The sequence below is a fragment of the Cetorhinus maximus genome, chromosome 14 (assembly GCF_964194155.1).
Source record: "Cetorhinus maximus chromosome 14, sCetMax3.hap1.1, whole genome shotgun sequence".
NCBI lineage: Eukaryota > Metazoa > Chordata > Chondrichthyes > Lamniformes > Cetorhinidae > Cetorhinus > Cetorhinus maximus.
Window position 1 is genome coordinate 38,606,701 of NC_135892.1, and position 19,613 is coordinate 38,626,313.

The 19,613-nt window shown below is 44.4% G+C and overlaps 1 protein-coding gene across 4 annotated transcripts in view; it reads left to right on the plus strand.

Annotated features, from left to right (window-relative positions):
- Positions 1-19,613, plus strand: part of tulp4a (TUB like protein 4a) — a 408,102-nt gene that overhangs the window by 178,919 nt on the left and 209,570 nt on the right. For all 4 annotated transcript variants that reach the window (XM_078556828.1, XM_078556825.1, XM_078556826.1 and 1 more), the window contains one exon: positions 17,972-18,138. In XM_078556828.1, the coding sequence (XP_078412954.1) occupies positions 17,972-18,138 (167 nt within the window). The remainder of the gene's footprint in view (positions 1-17,971; positions 18,139-19,613) is intronic.

The window sequence follows — 19,613 nt, forward strand, 5'->3', positions numbered from 1 at the left end:
GCGCACTCTCACTCTCCACCCGCACTCTCTCTCTCAACACACACTCTCTCTTTCACTCCCTCAACGCACATTCTCTCTCTCAATGCACACTCTCTCAACGCACTCTCCCAACGCGTGTGCTCTCTCTCAACGCACATCTCTCTCAACACACTCTCTCAATGCACACTCTCTCTCAACACACGCTCTCTCTCCCAAAGCACACTTACTCTCTCTCTCTCAAAGCGCCTGCTCACCCTCTCTCAACGCACACTCACTCTCAACGCTCTCTCCCAACGCACACTCCCTCTCTCCCTCTCAACGCGCGCGCTCTCTCTCAATGCACACTCTCACTCTCAACGCTCTCTATTAACGCACACTCTCTCTCCCTCTCAACGCGCTCTCTCTCAACGCTCACTTTCACCCAAAGCTCTCTATCAACACACACCCTCTCTCTCTCAATGCGCTTTCTATCTCTCAGTGCACACTCTCTCTCAATGCACAGTCTCTCAACGCCTTCTCTCTCTCTCTCTCTCTCTCAACAGACACACTCTCTCTTAACGCACACTCTCTCGCTCTCAACACCTCCTCTCTCTATCTCTCAATTCACCCTCTCTTAATGCATTTTCTCACTCTCAACGCACACTCTCTCCTTCAACGCACACTTTCTGTCTCTCTCGTTCAATGCACACTCTCTCTCAATACGTGTGCTCTCCCTCAACGCGCGCGCTAGCTCTCAATGTACACTCTCTCTCAACGCACACTCTCACTCTCAACGCTCTCTATCAACGCACACTCTCTCTCTCCCTCTCAACGCGCTCTCTCTCAACGCACACTCTCACTCTCAAAGCTCTCTATCAACACAAACGTGCTCTCTCTCAACGCGCTCGCTCTCAACGCGGGCTCTCTCTCTTTCAACGTGTGTGCTCAAAGCGCGCGCTGTCTCTCTCTCAACACACACTCTTACTGAACGCTCTCTCAATGCACACACTCTCTCAATGCATGTGCTCTCTCTCAACGCACACTCACTCTCAATGCACTCTCTCAAGGCACACTCTCAATGCACACATTCTCTCTCTCTCTCTCTCAACGCACACTCTCACCGCTCTCTCTCAACGCACACTCCCTTTCTTTCTGATCGCACACTCTCTCTCTCTCGCTCTCTCTCTCAAACCACACACTCTCTCTCTCGCTCTCTCAACACACACCCCGTCTCTCTCTCTCAATACACACCCTGTCTCTCTCTCTCAGTGCACACTCTGTCTCTCTCTCTCAATGCACAATCTCTCTCTCTCTCAATGCACACTCTCTCTCAACGCACACTCTCTCAACGCGTGTGCTCTCTCAATGCGCATGCTCCCTCTCAATGCGCCTGCTCTCCCTCTCTCAATGCGCGTGCTCTCCCTCTCTCAATGCGCGTGCTCTCCCTCTCTCAGTGCGCGTACTCTCCCTCTCTCAACGCGTGCGCTAGCTCTCTTAACGCGCACTCTCTCTCAACGTGCGCGCTCTCTCTGTCTCAACGCACACTCTCACTCTCAGCGCTCTCTATCAACACACACTCTCTCTCTCCCTCTCAACGTGCTCTCTCTCAACGCACACTCTCTCTCTATCTCTCAACGCCCTCTCTCTCAACACACTCTCAACGCTCTCCCTCTCTCAACGCTCTCCCTCTCTCTCTCTCTCAAAGCGCACTCTCTTTCAGTGTGCGTGCTCTCTCTCTGAACACACACTCTCTCTTAACAAACACTCTCTCTCCACGCACTCTCTCAACGCGCATTCTCTCTTTCTCGTCGCGCACTTTCAACGCACGCGCTCTCCCTCAATGCACACTCTCTCTCTCTCTCAATGCACATTCTCTCTCTCTCAACGCGCACTCTCACTCTCCACCCACACTCTCTCTCTTCTACGCACACTCTCTCTCAACGCACATTCTCTCTCAATGCTCACTCTCTCTCAACGCACACTCTCTCTCAACACACACTCTCTCTTTCACTCCCTCAACGCACATTCTCTCTCTCAATGCACTCTCTCAACGCGTGTTCTCTCTCTCAACGCACATCTCTCTCAACGCACCTTCTCAATGCACACCTCTCTCTCAATGCACTCTCTCAACGCGTGTGCTCTCTCTCAACGCACATCTCTCTCAACGCACTTTCTCAACGCACACCTCTCAATGCACACTCTCTCAACGCACGCTCTCTCTCAACACACGCTCTCTCTCCCAAAGTGCCCTCTCTCTCTCTGTGCGCCCTCTCTCTCTGTGCGCCTTCTCTCTCTCTGCGCGCCCTCTCTCTCTCTCTTAGCGCGCCCTCTCTCAGCATACGCTCTCTCGCTCAACACACTCTCTCTCTCTCTCTCTCAACACGCTCTCTCGCAACTCCCCCACTCACAACTCCCTCTCTCCTTTTCAAATGAAAACTTTTCAAAACACATGAAAAATTCTTAAAGATAACTAATTGAAAAAAAATTATACTTTTCTTCATCTTCAGTGTCTCACATTATAGTACAACCAACCATTAACATCCCATTTTCCCCGTTAAACTTAGCTTTTTAAAATATGCATAAATACTACAACGCAATCAAAGAAAATATTGGTTTTCCAATACACCTAATGATATAGTGGAGCAAGCACTCTCTCCTTTCCCACAGTTCCTTTTTATTGGCAAGGTTTTTTTCTTGACACACAATATTCTACGGGCAAACTTTTTTCTGATTTCCCATTCTGTAAAATTTCCTTGAGATTATTAGATATGCACGCCTCAATATCAGTTGTTTCTACTTGCGTAGTGTTTCAACAGCTAAGGTCCTTTTAACTATAATTTTTGGTTTCTTTGTTTCCCAGGCCAATGGGCACCATTTATTATTCGTTCCCAGTAACAATATGATAGACCCTACTCTACTAGAATATCCATCTGGAAGATTGGCATGTGAAACATCGCTAAAAATGACGAACTTAATATCTTCTAAATCACCCAAAACTTTAAACTTGAGTGCATATTTCTCTGAATTTAATTTCTTTACTGTTATTTACTCTTTACTCTTAGAACATTTTCATCTATAGCATGTTTCATCATCGTACTCAGTTCCAATACATCATAACTGGCATCAGGTCTTGCCTGAGTGTACAACCAGTTCAGCTGTACAATCAAAGTTCTTAATTGATTTGCTTCTCCCTTGGTCACCAGATCCTCTCTTTGTGAGGACATGGTCTGATTTAATGCGATGTAATTGACATTTTCTAAGAAAGGTTGTTGAGTCAAGGTCACTCCCGACTTATTCAGCTTAATGTCTGACCCTATATATTTAAAGGCCCCCGAAGCCTGACTTATAACCTTAAACCCTTTCTTTATTTTATTTATCACCTATTGCTCAATTTCTGCAGAACCTCCCCACAGAAAATCATTAACCTGCATCATAAAGATGCCTGCTAGTTTCTCCTTCTGATACCAATAGAACATTACTGGGTCTGCTTTTAGCTGAATACAACCCGTTTTCAGCAGGACAGATCTAATTGAGAAATACCACACTCTTGATGTATCATTCAACCCATAAACACACAGGAGTACGTTGCTAAAAGAACTAAGAAAATCTTCAAGCTCACTTTTTCTGCAGTGGTGGGGGTGTGGGGGTTTTGGGGGGGGGCGGGGGCGAGTCCACTCTGACATCTTGATCACCAAGTCTCTCTTCAAAACCCGAGCCACTAGTCTGGCTTTAGCCTTGTACATGCCATTAGTAAGTTCCTTTTCTGTGCATATTCACCTGTGTGATAAGGCTGGCTGTCCCTTGTCTGGTGTTTCAGTGTATACACCAAATTCTTTTTGTTTAGCATCCTTTATCAACTGATCTTCTAATTTGTTAGTAACCATTAATGCTTGTCAATTACAAGGACTTCTACTTCTCCTTGCATTCCTAGCCTGTTCTGTGGTCCTTGTTCTATCACTTCTACTCACCCTCCTATCTCTTTCTGGACTACCACTACCTATGATCACAGTACCTTTTGCAAGTCTATGATCTTTTTCTACGGCCATGATCACATCCAGGTCCATTTTCAGAATTCTCAACACATTTTCTGGCCTTTACCTCATTTTGCCAATACATGGATCTTACCTTTTGTCCCTCAATTTGCACATTCAGCCAATATTTGTATTTGCCAGTGGTTTTTCCTGCTCTGTCTACAGTAGTGGCATCCCTGTACTCACTAGCTCCTTCTGGCATATATGTTACTCTTGTGTCGACTTTTGGTAATTGTTCTCTGGGATAAATAGCCTTATCCTGTGCTTCAGTATCACTTTGTCCATATTAAGTCAGCCCTTTATCTGCCATAATCTGCTCCTCGTAATTGTCCAACGTATGCCTGTGTGAAGTGCATGATGCTTCATCACTTTCTTTTACTTGTTCAGATTCTGTAAATACTGCTAATTAACTTGAGGAATGTACCCTAACAGTTTGATTGCCATGTTGTAAAATTACTGTTTTTCCATCACTGCTGATAACCTTTCCACACTTTCTGCACTTCACTTTTGTAATATTTATTTAAAATTTATTTCTGATGGCCTTATGCGGTGCCATAAGGCTCGCCGAATTTTCTGTGAAACAGCCTTGATAAATGCAGGACATTCAAGTGCTCAGAAGAAAATTGAATTAATTGCAGTCCCTTCCAAGGCTGGGAATGATCCCAAATCACTGAAGGTATTTTTTGATTTCTTCCATAAACCAATTTATAGGCACTATAACCCCCAACCATTTGAAGTGAATTCTTTACATGGACTGCGCACACCAGGGCAGATGCCAGTTTACAAACTCGTTTAGTTAGCTAAGATTTTGTGAAGCATCTCATCAATTACTCGTGATTTCTTTCACAACCCCATTACTGAAGGGACTTTCCGCTGCTCTGTTATTTACCACGAAGTTCATATTTTCACACATTCTTTTAAATATGTCATTGGCAAATTCCTGCCGCCCGCCATTTGTCAGTTAGGAATTTAGCTGGTGCTCCCAGTTCAGTTTTTATCTATTTTCCATTATCTCGTGCATAATTACCTTTTGGTCTTTACTATGTACTACTATTGATAAACTGAATTTAGTTGCTATGTCTATGAAGTATAAGAGAAAATGTTTTTGCCCTTATCCCATTCCTTCAAGTCCATTGCTACAATTTCATTAAGTCACAGAGTTATACAAAACAGAAACAGGTCCTTTGGCCTATTGTATCCTGTATACTATGGCGTTTCAAAGTGCTCATCTAAATACTTCTTAAATGTTGTGAGGGTTCTTGCCTCTGTCACCCCCTCAGGCAGTGTGTTCCAGATTCCAGCCACCATGTGGGTGAAAAACATTTTCCTCAAATCCCTTCTACCTGGTTATTGACACCTCCGCTAAGGGGAAAGGTTTCTTCCTATCTACTCTAACTATGCCCCTCATAATTTTGTAAACCTCTGTCAGGCCCCCCACAGCTCAGCCTTTTCTGCTCTAAGGAAAACAACCGTAGCCTATCCAGTCTCTAGTCATAGCTGAAACGCTCCAGCCTGAGCAACATCCTTGTGAGTCTCTTCTGCACCCTCTCCAGTACAAATACATCCTTTCTATAGTGCGGTGACCAGAATTGCACACAGTACTCCAGTTGTGGCCTAACTAGCTTCAACATAACCTCCCTGCTCGTATAGTCTATGCCTCAGCTAATAAAGGCAAGTATGCCATACGCCCTCTTAACCACCTTATCTACCTGTGCTGCTGCCTTCAGGGATCTATGGACATGTACACCAAGGTCCCCCTGATTCTCTGTACTTCCTAGGGTCCTACCATTCATTGTGTATTCCCTTGCCGTGTTAATACTCCCAAAATGCATCAGCTCACACTTCTCAGGCTTAAATTCCATTTGCCACTGCTCTCCCCATCATATCAGCCCATCTATTTCGTCCTGTAATCTAAGGCTTTCCTCCTCACTATTTATGACACCACCAATTTTCGTGTCATCTGTGAACTTACTAATCATACCTCCTATATTCATGTCTAAATCATTAATGTACACGACAAACAGCAAGAGTCCCAGCAACGATTCCTATGGTACACCACTCGTCACAGGCTTCCAATCACAAAAACAACCCTCGACCGTCACCCTCTGCCTCCTGCCATTAAGCCAATTTTGGATCCAATTTGCCAAATTGTCTTAGATCCCATGGGCTCTTTCCTTCTTGACCATCTTCCTGTATGGGACCTTGTCAAAAGCCTTACTGAAGTCCATGTAGGCTACATCAACTGCACTACCCTCATCTACACAACTAGTCACCTCTTCGAAAAATTCAATCAAATTTGTTAGACATGATCTCCCCCTGAAAAAGCCATGCTGACTATCCCTGATTAATCCCTGTCTCTCCAAGCGGAGATTAATCCTGTCCCTCAGAATTTTTTCTAATAGTTGCCCTACCACTGATGTTAGACTCACTGGCCTGTAATTACCTGGTTTATCCCTACTACCCTCCTTGAATAATGGTACCACATGTGCTGTCCTCCAGTCCTCTGGCACCTCTCCTGTGGCCACAGAGGATTTGAAAATTAGTGTCAAAGCCCCTGCAATCTCCTCCCTTGTCTCACATAGCAGCCTGATTTGCATCTCATTTGGGCCTGGGGATTTATCAACTTTTAAGCCCGCTAAAACTGCTAATACCTCTTCCCTTTCAATGCTAATTTATTTAAGTATATCACAGTCCCCCTTCCTGATTTCTACACCTACGTCGTCCTTCTCCATAGTGAACACAAATGAAAAGCAATCATTCAAAACCTTGCCTATATCCTCCAGCTCCACACACATTGCCATTTTGGTCCCTAATGGGCCCTACTCTCCCTGGTTATCCTCTTGCCCTAATATATTTATAAAATGCCTTGGGATTTTCCTTTATCCTGCCCGCCAGTGTTTCTTCATGCCCCCTCTTCACTCTCCTAATTACTTTTTTAAGTAATTCTTAACTCTCACACATTCTATACTCCTCTAGGGCTTCCGCTGTTTTCAGCCCTCTGTAACTGCCATAAGCCTCCTTTTTTTCCCCTTATCCAATCCTCTATATCCCTTGACATCCAGTGTTCCTTGGACTTGTTAGTTCTTCCTTTCACCTTGATGGGAACATGTTGGCCCTGAACTCTCTATTTCCTTTTTGAATGACTCCCACTGGTCTGATGTGGACTTTCCTACAAGTAGCTGCTTTGGCTGCTTTGTCCACTTTGGCTGGATCCTGATATATCATATTGAAATTGGCCTTCCCCCAATTCAGGACCTTTATTTCCGGTCCATCTTTGTCCTTTTCCATAACTACCTTAAATGGTTATGGTCACTATCCTCTAAATGCTCCCCCACTGACATGTCTACCACTTGCCCGGTTTCATTCCCTAAGATTAGGCCCAGTACCATCCCTTCTCTTGTAGGACTTTTTACGTGCTGGCTCAAAAAGCTCTCCTGGATGCACTTTAAGAATTGTGCCCCCTCTAAGCCTTTCATACTAAGGCTATTCCAGTTAATATTGGGGAAGTTGAAATCCCCTACTATTGTTACGCTTCTCTGAGATTTCCCTACATATCTGCTCCTCTATCTCTCCCTGACTTTTTGGAGGCCTACAGTACACTTCCAGCAAAGTGATTGCCTCCTTTTTGTTTTTAAGTTCTACCCATATGGCCTCATTTGAGGAACCTTCTAGGATACCATGCCTCCTTACTGCAGTAATTGACTCCTTGATCAATAGTGCAATACCACCTTCTTTTACACCCTTTCCCCTGTCGTGCCTGAAGATTCTACACCCTGGAATAATGAGCTGCCAGTCCTGTCCTTCTCTCAACTATGTCTCTGATAGCAATAATATCATATTCCCATGTGTTAATCAACACCCTCAATTCATCTACTTTACTTGTAAGACTCCTTGCATTAAAATAGATGCAATCCAGCCTTGAATTATTCCCTTATGCCTTAACAGGTCTATATTTTTGATCTGCCTTCCAAACTGACTTAGTTTCTCTTCTATATTTGGCAGTGCATCACTCTGTACTGTACCTCCACTCTGTATCCCACCCCACTGCCAAATTAGTTTAAACCCCCTGCCCACTGCCCAACAACACCAGCAAACCTCCCCGCAAAGATGTTGGTCCCGTTCTGGTTCGGGTGCAACCCATCCAACTTGTACAGGCCCCACCTTCGTCAGAAACAGACCCAGTCATCCAGGAAGCTAAAGCCCTCCCTCCTGCACCATCTCTTCAGCTATGCATTCATCCTCTCTTATCCTCCTATTCCTATACTCACTAGCACGTAGGCACTGGAAGTAATCCAGAGATTACAACCTTTGAGGTCTTGCTTTTTAATCTTCTACCTAGCTCCCTAAACTCTTGTTGCAGGACCTCATCCCGCTTTCTACCTATGTCATTGGTACCATTGTGAACCACAGCCTCTGACTGTTCACCCTCCCCCTTTAGAATGCCCTGCAGCTGTTCTGTGACATCCTTGAACCTGGCACCAGGGAGGCAACACCCTGGAGCCATGTCTAGGGCCACAGAAGTGCCTGTCTGCACCCCTTACTATTGAGTCTCCTACCACTATTGCTCTTGCGCTCTTACTCCTCCCCCCTTGTGCAGCTGAGCCATCCACAGTGCTGTGAACTTGGCTCTGGTTGCAATCCCCAGAGGAACCTTCAGCCTTACTGCTTTCCAACACAGAGAAACGGTTCTTGAGTGAGATGCACTCTGGGGCTTTCCTGACTACCTGCCTGCCTCCCTTCTTCTGACTGGTGGTCACCCATTTCTTCTCTGACTGCACTTCCTTAAGCTGCAGAGTGACCACATCTAAAAACGTGCAATCCACATAACCCTCAGGCTCACGGATGCACCGCTGTGTCTCCAACTGACGCTCGAGCTCCAAAACCCGTTGCTCAAGCTGGTCAAGCTTCCTGCACATGTGGTCATCCAGACCGCAAGGAATGTCTAAGAACTCCCACATGCTGCAGGACATACAACACACGGGACTGAGCTCCCTTGCCATACTTTTTGTTTGTTTTTAAAGTAAAAGACCATTTCATTAAATTTAAGCCCTGCTCTGCTCACTGAAGTCTTGCTCTTTACAGCCCCACTCCGCTCACTGAATTCTCGCTCTTTACAGCCCCGCTCTGCTCACTGAAGTCTCGCTCGTTACAGCTCCGCTCAGCTCACTGAAGTCTCGCTCTTTACTGTCCCGCTCCAGACTCGCTACAGCTGTGATGGTGTCCTCCTATATTTTTTACACATATCACATTTCTCACTGATCTCTATAAGTTTAGTATATTCATCAGCCATTACCCCTACATTCTTTAGTAGAATTTTTCACCTATGGCAAGATGGATGGGCCAACTGTCAAATTAGTTTTACAACAGTTTGCTTTTATGTCTTTAAACTCCTACCTCTGATGCCATTAACACTTCTTTAACATTTTGATTAGAGATATCTTCTTAAGGGGATACAAAAACCACTGCATCTCTCTCCAAACCTTCTTTGCAATGGTTCATTCCACAAGGCGGTGAACAACGGTCTCTTCCCCATCTCAGCCACCTCGAGGGCAATGTGCGGAGGGGGTAAGACTTCTGGAGTGTAGGAAGGATCTGACGGGGAGGACCTTTCTCACCACCAGCCAAGCTACATTTTGGTGCTTGTTGGAAAGTTCTGGCGATGAGGCATTCTGCCAAATGACTTTGACAGTCTGCTCGGGGAACCATCCGACAGGATCCACCATCTCCTTTTCCTGCAGGGCCTCTAGGACGTTACCTGCCCACCACTGCCTGATGGACTTGTAGTCAAAGATGTTTCTCTGCATCAAGTTTTCCACGAGGGACAGATGGTCCAACTACTTGGAGCGTTCTGTGGCAGTGTGGCTTGACCCATCTTCCACAACACCGGGGACGGGTAGAACCTCAGCACGTAGTGTTTGCGTACCGATGAGTCTACGCACAGCTTGATGCAGTCACACACAAAGATGGCCATCAGGATGAGGGCGATGTTGGGCATGCTTTTTCCGCCTTCATCTAGAGGCTTGTACACAGTGTCCTTGAAAACATGATCCATTTTTGACCTCCAGATAAAGTGAAAGATAGCTCAGGTGATTGCCATCACGCAAGAGTGAGGAATGGGCCAGACCTGCGCCACGTACAGCAATGCTGAGAGTGCCTCACACCCGATGACCAGGTTCTTACCCACAATGGAGAGGGACTGTCCACACGCTCAGTTTTCTTTTCACCATAGCCACTCCTTCCAGTTTCTAACGCATGCTCTGGTCCCTCCGAACCATATCCCCGCACCTTCAGGCCGTCGGACCTGAAGGTGAAGGGTAGAAAGGGCTGGTCAGCCCAGTTCCCAAAGAACATGACCTCACTTTTGCCACGATTTACCTTGGCACTTAAGGCCAATTCAAACTGGCTGCAGATATTAATCAGAAAACAGCGACATCGTCCATGTACAGGGAGGCTTTTACCTCAGTGCCTCCACTGTCTGGGATCGTCACTCCTCTTGTGCCTGGATCCTTCCTGATAGACTCAGCAAAAGGTTCTAGGCAACACACACACTGGACGAGAGAGAGGGCAGCCCTGCCTGACTCCAGAGTTAATTGGAAAGCTTTCTGATTCCCACCCATTGATTGAAACTGTGCTACAGATGTTTGTGTAGAGCAGTTTGACCCAGTTGCGGATTCCGTCCCCAAACCCCATTTTGGAGAGCACTTCCACCATGTCGGTGTGAGATACTCTGTCAACGCCTTCTCCTGGTCCAGGCTGATGAGGCAGGTGTCCACACCCCTGTCCTGCACATAGGCTATTGTATCCCTGAGTAGCACGAGACTGTCAGAGATCTTCCTGCTGGGTACAGCGCAGGTCTGGTCAGGGTGGATCACCAGCTCCAGAGCAGACCTGACCCGATTGACGATGACCTTGGACAGAATCTTATAGTCCACATTCAACAGTAAGATGGGTCACCAATTTCTAATTTCCTCCCTTTCACCTTTCTGCTTGTAGCTGCCTTTCCTCATGGATTCTGACATGCTGCCAGCCAGGAGCATACTCTCGTACACTTCTAACAGGTCTGGGCTGAAGCAGTCCCACAGAGCCGAATACAACTAACCGAATACAACGTAAGCCGTCGCTTCCGGGAGTTTTACTCTTCTTGAAAGACTCAAGGGCCTTAGTCAGTTTGTCAGGAGTTAGCGGTTTGTCCAGACTTTCCCAAATACTGTTGCCTAAGACCTCCGTAATAGAGAACAGGAAGGACTGGGAGGCTGTGCTGTCTGTGGGCTTCATGTCATACAATCTAGCATAAAAGGATTTGCTGATCCTCAAAATGTCAGAGTGCGATGATTTTACTGAGCTGTCGTCTTCCTTCAGGCTCTCTCAAAATGTCAGAGCTCTCTCTGTGTACCTTTTGGAAGAAGAAACGAGAGCACGTCTTATCCTGCTCCACGGAGCGGACTCTGGAGCAGATGATGATCTTGGAGGCCTCCGAGGCTTGCTGGCTCTCCACCTCTTGGAGTTCCTCCTTGACATTGACCCCCATCGACTGCAGCTGGAGCGGGTTCTGCATGTTTTTCTGGAGTCGGGACATTCCCCTCGGTTCCTCTCTAGCTTTCTGGACACCTTTGAGGATGAAAAACTTCTTGATGTGCTCCTTGGTTGCTTCCCACCATTGTATCAGGGACTAAAGAGGGGTTTCACAGTTCTCCAACCTTTGTAACCCCCCTTGAGTTCCTCAATGTTCTCAGGAGTCAGCAGTTGCATGTTCAGCTTCCATGTCCCCCTGCCAACCCTCTGGTCTTCCTGTAAGTGACAGTCAGCCAGTCGGAGGCAGTGGTCAGAGAAGAACTTGATCCTCAAAATGTCAGAGTGCGATGATTTTACTTAGCTGTCGTCTTCCTTCAGGCTCTCTCAAAATGTCAGAGCTCTCTCTGTGTACCTTTTGGAAGAAGAAACGAGAGCACGTCTTATCCTGCTCCACGGAGCGGACTCTGGACTGGAAGATGATCTTGGAGGCCTCCAAGGCTTGCTGGCTGACAAAGGTGGATCTGACTGTAAATGCATGGGACACAAACAGGAAGTCTATCCTGGAATAGCCTGGCCGTGACTAGGTGTATCTACGCTGCGCTCCATCTGCAGGGTTGCTGAAGATGTTGTGCAGCTTGGCATCCTTTACTGTTTCCATCAGGAGTCTGGACGTGGTGTCCAGTCTGCTGTCGGCCCTGCCGGATCATCCAGCCGCATCGATGATGCAGTTGAAGTCACTGCCCAGAATGACTGGCCTGGAAGTCGCCAGCAGCAGTGGGAGCTGCTGAAGGACTGCCAGCCGCTCACTGTTTTGAGCCAGGGCATACACGTTAATTAACCAGAGTGTAGCATCCTTATATAATATATCTGCTATGAGAGGCACCTGCCCACCACGTCCTTAACCTTGGAGGTGGTGAAATTGCCTCCCCACAGCAGAATATCCAGGCCGGAGGACCGTGAGTTATTTCCTCCCGATCAAATCGATGGCCCATGGGGCCACCATCGTCACCATTGCCTGTAGGAGCTGAGGTGCAGTATCTCACACTCCTGCAGAAACAGCAGGTCAGCTTTGACCTTGGCAAGGTAATCCATGGTCGCAACACATCCCGTCATAGATTTATTGCTACGCACGTCAATGGATACAATCTTTATCCCCATTTTTAAAGCATTTTGTGCCTTACCAAATTTGTGGATGGCTTACTTAATAGTTAAGAGTATTTCACTGGATACTTCATCTGTGCTAATAAAGTGGCTTACCCCAGCTACTTTACATAGAATTGCCATTCTTTTTAGTGACTTTAACATGTTGTCGCCCCCAAACCTGAATTAAGTAAAACTTTTATATTTGTTAACCTTATTTCAGCCTTTACTATTTAGAGAATCCAACTAACACTTCAACCAATCCACTCCACATAGCGTGGATGTGCACCCACTGTCTAACACAGCACAATTGAATGAATCCGCAACTAGAACACCCAGTACTGGGTTCTTGTGACCAGGACAATTCTCTGTAACTGATCAGTATTGTCATCTTCCCCTTCTGAACCTTCTATGTCATGTGTCATTTCAAAAACCCTGTTTTCTGTTTTGGACAATTCATCGCAAAATGATATTTCGAGTCACGTCTGAAACACTTGTTGACCGTTCCTTGGTTATTCCTGGGGTTCATTCTTCTGCTGTAGTTACCCAATTCCTTTCATCTGTTAAAGCTGCCAAAAGGTTCTCTATCCTCATCCCTTTTGTTTGTCATTTTTCTTTTTTATTGACGTTTGTGTCCCATATCTGAACAGTCTTGAAATGCCGTAAGCATTGAATCTATATTTTGTGTTACTGCTAAAGGTCCATTTGTGCTATGAAAGTGGCTGGAAATGAATGTTTCCCCAGGAATTTTTTAAAGTTTCAGACATCTGTCCCAAAAGCATATCTCCTTCTGAAAATCTAACCCCAGCTAAGACCAGGATCCTATCCATGTTTGATATTTTAGCACAGTGCAACAGTTTGAAAGGAAGAACTGAATTCCTAACTGAATTAGGAATCTCCAAATGGGCTCTCTGCAATCTTATATGCTGTTCAATTCCATGATATATTTTTCTATGGAATAACTACCATCTTTCTAAATTTATCGAAGGCTGACCGTACCTCGTATGCATTTAATAGATTGTCTTTCTTATAAATTTTGTCCATAAATTTTAAGCGATTACCCAAATGTTCCTCAATGTCCAATTGATGGGTCTCTAGCTCCGAAAATACTTTGCACCTGATCTGCTCCTGGTGGGAAGCAAAAGTGTCAAGGCTATACCTTGCCTTTTCTTTGGTAAGGATGTAAACTGTGTCCATATATCCAATTTTTCTTTGCTAAGGACACAACCTGTGTCCATAAATCCACTTCATTCTTCCATTGGTCATAAGGTTCAGCTTCACAGAACAATAGTGGAAAACCATGATACTCTACACTTGGCTTCAGCCATTCTTCTTCAAAGTAACTCTGATTACAACCTTCTGTCTCCAAAGAAGTCTTAGTTTCCAATCTTCACCTTTAGGCCATCATCCTCTGCTACTATTGTTAATAGGATCCAAGTCGATTGATGAAGCTGAATCCAAGACACAGAGGTTTGCCTTATCAAGAGAGTTTATTGACTTGTTCAGTCTCAGAGCTCTTCCCTGATTCCACCCAGTGTCCCAGCTATCCCCTATTTATACCCATATACCTCTTTTAATACCCATAAAATAAAGTAATTAACAAACTAATTAACTAATTGAAAACTCCTTCAAGGGAAACAGTAACAACAACAAAACTTTAAAAGGAAACTTAATAAATTTAATTGAAATGTTGTTTATCCCCTATTTATTCATGCTCAAAAACAACTCGTAACCATTGCCTGTTTATCCTAACCTTAACAGTGACGTTTACAAACCTTTGCAATGTAATTAAGAAGAGACTAATACACAGACCCTGGCAAGTGTCCTATTACCTTCTTTGCTTTTGAAACATTTAGCCCAAGTTGTGCACCCATGTCAACACAACTAATAACTTCTACCCAAATGTTTGCAATTCTTGACCAATGGGAAGAGTGCTTCTGGCTTCCCTACAGCAATCTAACCTTTATTTATAGTTCTAGCTGTCAGGCCACCCTTCAAGCCAATCAGCATCCCAGTTTTGGCTTTTGTTTGCTGCTAATGTTAGACTCACTGGAGCCTAAAAGTGCCCCATCTATAAAGCCACATGTTCTTAAAGCTACATTACAGTATTTTGGCATTTAGAGATTTCAACTTAGACTTCTTAACAACTTTCCAATATTACATACAAATTCAGGCTTTTCATCACTAAGCTTATGGACAGTACAATTTGATAACTTAAACCTTGTTGGTTGCATCGATGTATCAGTGAGGTGAAGTCTGACAAGTGTTTTGCAGAATTACAGTAGGACTACACCTGGGAAATGTGGAGAGACTTGGCCTGGTGCTGAGACTGAGCATAAGCTATGTAGTATAAGGGTCTGGTACATATAGGGTTAATGTGGGACTGAGTACAGGCCATACCTTGTAAGGTACAAGTGATGTAAGAAGGTACATCATCCAGACTCAGGGGTCAGTGTACAGCGACATGTGTAACCCTAAGCATGGATGCAGCTCCTAGCTTGTACTCTTTACTAGAGTTTTTACAGATGTACAGCAGTTAATAAAGACTTACAGTTAACCTACAGAAACTATGGAGACTTTTTTGAGACATACCGGTCAGTAACCAACACCCACGACATTGTGGCAGCTCTTGGAAAAAACCCAAATCCTTGCTAAAATGCAGAGACAAACCAACATGCTGGAAGCCTGAGGAAAAATTCAAAAAAGCATTCTGACCTGTAAAGAAGCTCCAAAAGCACAGGCACAGAGGAAAAATCACCAGGTAGAAGCTTTTAAGAAAGACTTGGAAGCTAGAAGACTACAACAGCGTAAGACTTCATTGAACTTCCTTTGGAAGTCCATCTTCTAATCCAAGCACAGCTTCAGCAGGCCTAGCAAGGGTGAGGTAAATCTTTTAAAATTCCAGGCCGCAGCAACATCTTCAAAGTAATTCGGTGTCAGAAGTGCCATTTTAAAGAAAGCCGTTGCTAAATCCCAATCCTCAAGTAAGAGCCTGAACACGTGGCATCCGGGCTCATTCGAAATAAATTAATTAAATATTTTGGGAATATCGTGACTGCGCAGCTTAGTAAAACGCAAGCAGGAGCTTACAGTCTAAGAAGTAAAATGCTGAACAAAAGAGGTCTGTAGACAGCTAATATAGGCAACCATTATTAAATTTTTTATTTTCAAAAAGAGCGCCATCGCCATTATGCGGAACGGGCATGTGCCGGAAATCCCTTTGTACCCCGAGTGAACGGTGATGTTATCTTGAAATTCAAAAAGCCCTTAAAGCTGAACATACACTTTTAAAAGTTTTTAACATGGACCACAAGTCCACTCTTCCAAATTAATTTGGACCATCCAAGTCCCAGACCAATCCAAAATTGGGCACTTCAGAGGAAAAGATTCTTAAACCTGAGAAAAAAGTCAGAAGACCTGCAAGCAAAGGAAGATCTAACCCTGGAAAAGGCATTCCAGATAGTTAAGACAGTCAGAACTCCATGAGCAGCATAGACAATCTTAAGAGGAGAGAATCAAACATGGTGCAGAGGCCAACCTTCAGTCCAGCTAGTTATGCCACACAGATGAGAGACATCCTTCGCCAGGAAAAGCAATACCAGAACATGCCAACGCTGTGGAGCAAAGCACCCTTACAGGCAAGATCGGTATCCTGCAAGTGCAGCCCAATGCTTCCAACACAATAGGATTGGACACCATGGCAAACTGTGCAAGGCAAAAACTCTGATAGACATAGAAAGCCTAAAGATGATCCACAAATTTAAAACTGCAAACTCAGAAGACACGCAGCCATGCAACAAGTTAGAGCCTTAATTTAAAGAGTGGAAAAGGATGGCATGGATTTTCCGAGCAGTGGCATTGATAGTTGGATTGCTGCTGTGTTTGGAAAATCCCTCTGCTGTGCATTTTTCTGGGATCTTCTGTGGTGCAGCCTCCCTTGGGTAACCCGGAGCAGAGTAGAATTGGCAGGCTAGGACATGCCACCTTTTTATGGCTCTAGCTGCCATATGATAAGTTTAAAGGTCTAGATTGAATGATAGTGAATAGATGAGTAGATGAATGGGTGGACGAGGTAGTAGGTGGGTGGGGTGGATAGGTGGGTGAGGTGGATAAGCAGGTATGTGTGTTAGAGTAGGTGGGTGATTGGGTAGATGTGTTGGGGGATAATTGGGTTGGGGATAATTGGTTGGTGGGTAGTTGGTTCAAATCAGGAGTTAGTCATGTGGCCAGAGGTAATCGGGTTGCGGGTTAGTCAGGTGGCCGGGGTAGTTGGGTCAAGTTTGGGGAGTATTTGTATTGGGGGTGTAGTCGGGGGGGAGGGTCAGGTGGGTGATCAGTTTTGTAGTTACCTAGGTGATGGACTAGGTTTTAATCTGTCTAACATTTCCTGGGTAACTATTCAGGTAAGTACCACAAAACTGTCTGAAGTAGATTCAGAGATTTCTACAGAGAGTCCCAGGGGAATTACCCATTGGAGTTGAAACATTCTGGGTAATTCCCACATAGGTCTGCATGTCAGGACTTCTGCAAGGTACTAATGTATATCTTCAGTCATACGTCCGGTCTCTGACGATCCAGAGACTGGAAATTTGGCCTGATATAACTAAGTGAAGTAAGCCACATCAATATGAAGTGCTGAATGGGTTCAAGATATTCTGACTGGTGCTACAACATATGGATTCACACACTCCTTTGTAGTTGTAGATTATCTGTTGTGATTATGTATCATTGCATGAAGTAACTGGGAGTGGTTCTTCCCCCTTTTTCCCTATCTCTCACTTGTCACATGATCTGATTTCCGAGATGTCTCTTTTGGAACCAACCCCCTCGACCATCTTTATTGCTGGGTCTAGGCTGGAGGTGGGGGCCTGATGAAGAGTACAGGTCTCTGCTAACCATGTATTTCAACAGCCTCACAAAATGGAAGAATTCATAGATGAACCAGAAGCAAGGATACATGAACACCATCGTTGCATGCTCTTCTTGCTCAAAAAATTAGTGAGAGATTTTCCTTGAAGCTCAAAACATTTTTTGCACACTAGATCTTACTTTGAGGACTGGTTTCCAATATAACTAGTGAGTTTTGTATGTAATTGCTTGAACGTTTGCTTTCAGAATGCTTTCTGTGTGTAACTTACTCCAGTTTATAATGCACAGCTAGGTTTCAGCTCTATTTTCATTACAAAGGAAGCTAAATTATTAATAAGAAGCCTAACCTTTAAACAACTCTTTTGAGAATTGTGTATTTTTGAAGACTTAAAAGATTACTGATGTATCATCTCTGTTAACTAGTCGTGGTAAATTATTTTTTGTCTGCCTCATTATTCTAGATGCGGTTGTACAGTGGAGCACCCAGGGGGACTTACTTGCAGTAGCAGGCATGGGAAAGCAGAATCAACCTTACGAGTCAGGAGGTCTTCCTGTAGTGAAAAATACCGCTGTTAAATTCTATAATAATCATGGAGAACATATTTACACACTGGAAAGTCCCACTCAGGTATAGAAGTTGGGTCAGTAATTTTGACTTTAATAAAACTGCTTCAAAAAACATCTCCATTATGACAGTCCTATGTCAATTTCACAGAAAATTGATTCAAAATAAAAATATTGCATGCGGAGATATACTTATATCAAAGCCAGTATGATCTGAACTGTTAAGAGTAATGTAATTCCGTATAGTTTTGTTAATTAAAAAAATGTGATCAAATAGGCAAAAGCAGGGCATTTACTTCTGTGAAGCAAAGAAATATGAATTCACTGCTCTTTTGGTATGCGTTTTTTTGAGTCTGTATTTGTAAATGTATATGTGTATGTATAATACGTATATATATATATATTGCATATATATAGAAATGTGGGCTTGTAAGTTTGTGTGTGTATGTTTGCGTTTGTATGGGTGTGTACATGTCTGTGTAGGAGTGGATGCATACGTGCCATATATGTGGCTGAGTACATCCGAGGTATTTCTGGCCATTTGTGCATCCCCAATTTTAACCACTCCACCATTGGTGGATGTACCTTCAGTTGCTTAGGGCCTAAGCTCTGGAATATCCTCCCTATACCTCCACCTGTACCTTGCTTTCCTCCTTTAAGACACTCCTTAACGTATGAACACACAAAGTGGGAGCAGAAGTAGGCTGTTTGGCCGCTTGAGCCTGCTCCACCATTCAATCTGATCTGTTTGTGTTTCAGGTTCTACATTCCCATCTACCCCCGATAACCTTAGATTCTTGTTAGGCAAGGGAATCAATTTACCTGTGCCTTAAAAATATTCAGTGACCCGCTTCCACTGCCTTCTGAGGCAGAGAGTTCCAAAGTCGCACAAGCCTCTGAGGAAAAAGTTCTACTCAACTCCAGCGACCCCTAATTTTAAACTAGTGCCCCCAGTTCTGGACTCACCCACAGAGGAAACATCCTTTTCACGTCCACCTTGTCAAGACCATTCAGGATCTTATACACTCCAATCAAGTCACCCCTCACTCGTCTAAACTCCAGTGGAAACAAGCGCAGCCTGTCCAACCTATCTTCATAAGATTCATTCCAGGTATCAATCTAGTAAACCTCCTCTGAACCACCTTCAATGCATTTACATCCTTCCTTAAATAAGGAGACCAAAACTGCACACAGTATTCGAGATGCAGTCTCACAAATGCCCTGTATAACTGAAGTATAACATCCTTACATTTAGGTTTAATTCCTCTCTTAATAACGAATAGCATTCCATTAGCCACCTTGGTTAAATGCTGTACCTTCATACTAACTTTTGTGACTCATACACGAGGACACCTAGATCGTTTTGCACCTTGGAGTTCTACTGCCGTTCTCCATTTAAGTAATTCTCTGCTCTTATATTCTTTCTACCAAAGTGAATAACTTCACATTTTCCCACATTATACTCATCTGCCAGATTTTTGCCCACTCAATCAACTTATCTGTATCCGTCTGCAAACTCCTTATGTCTTCTTCACAACA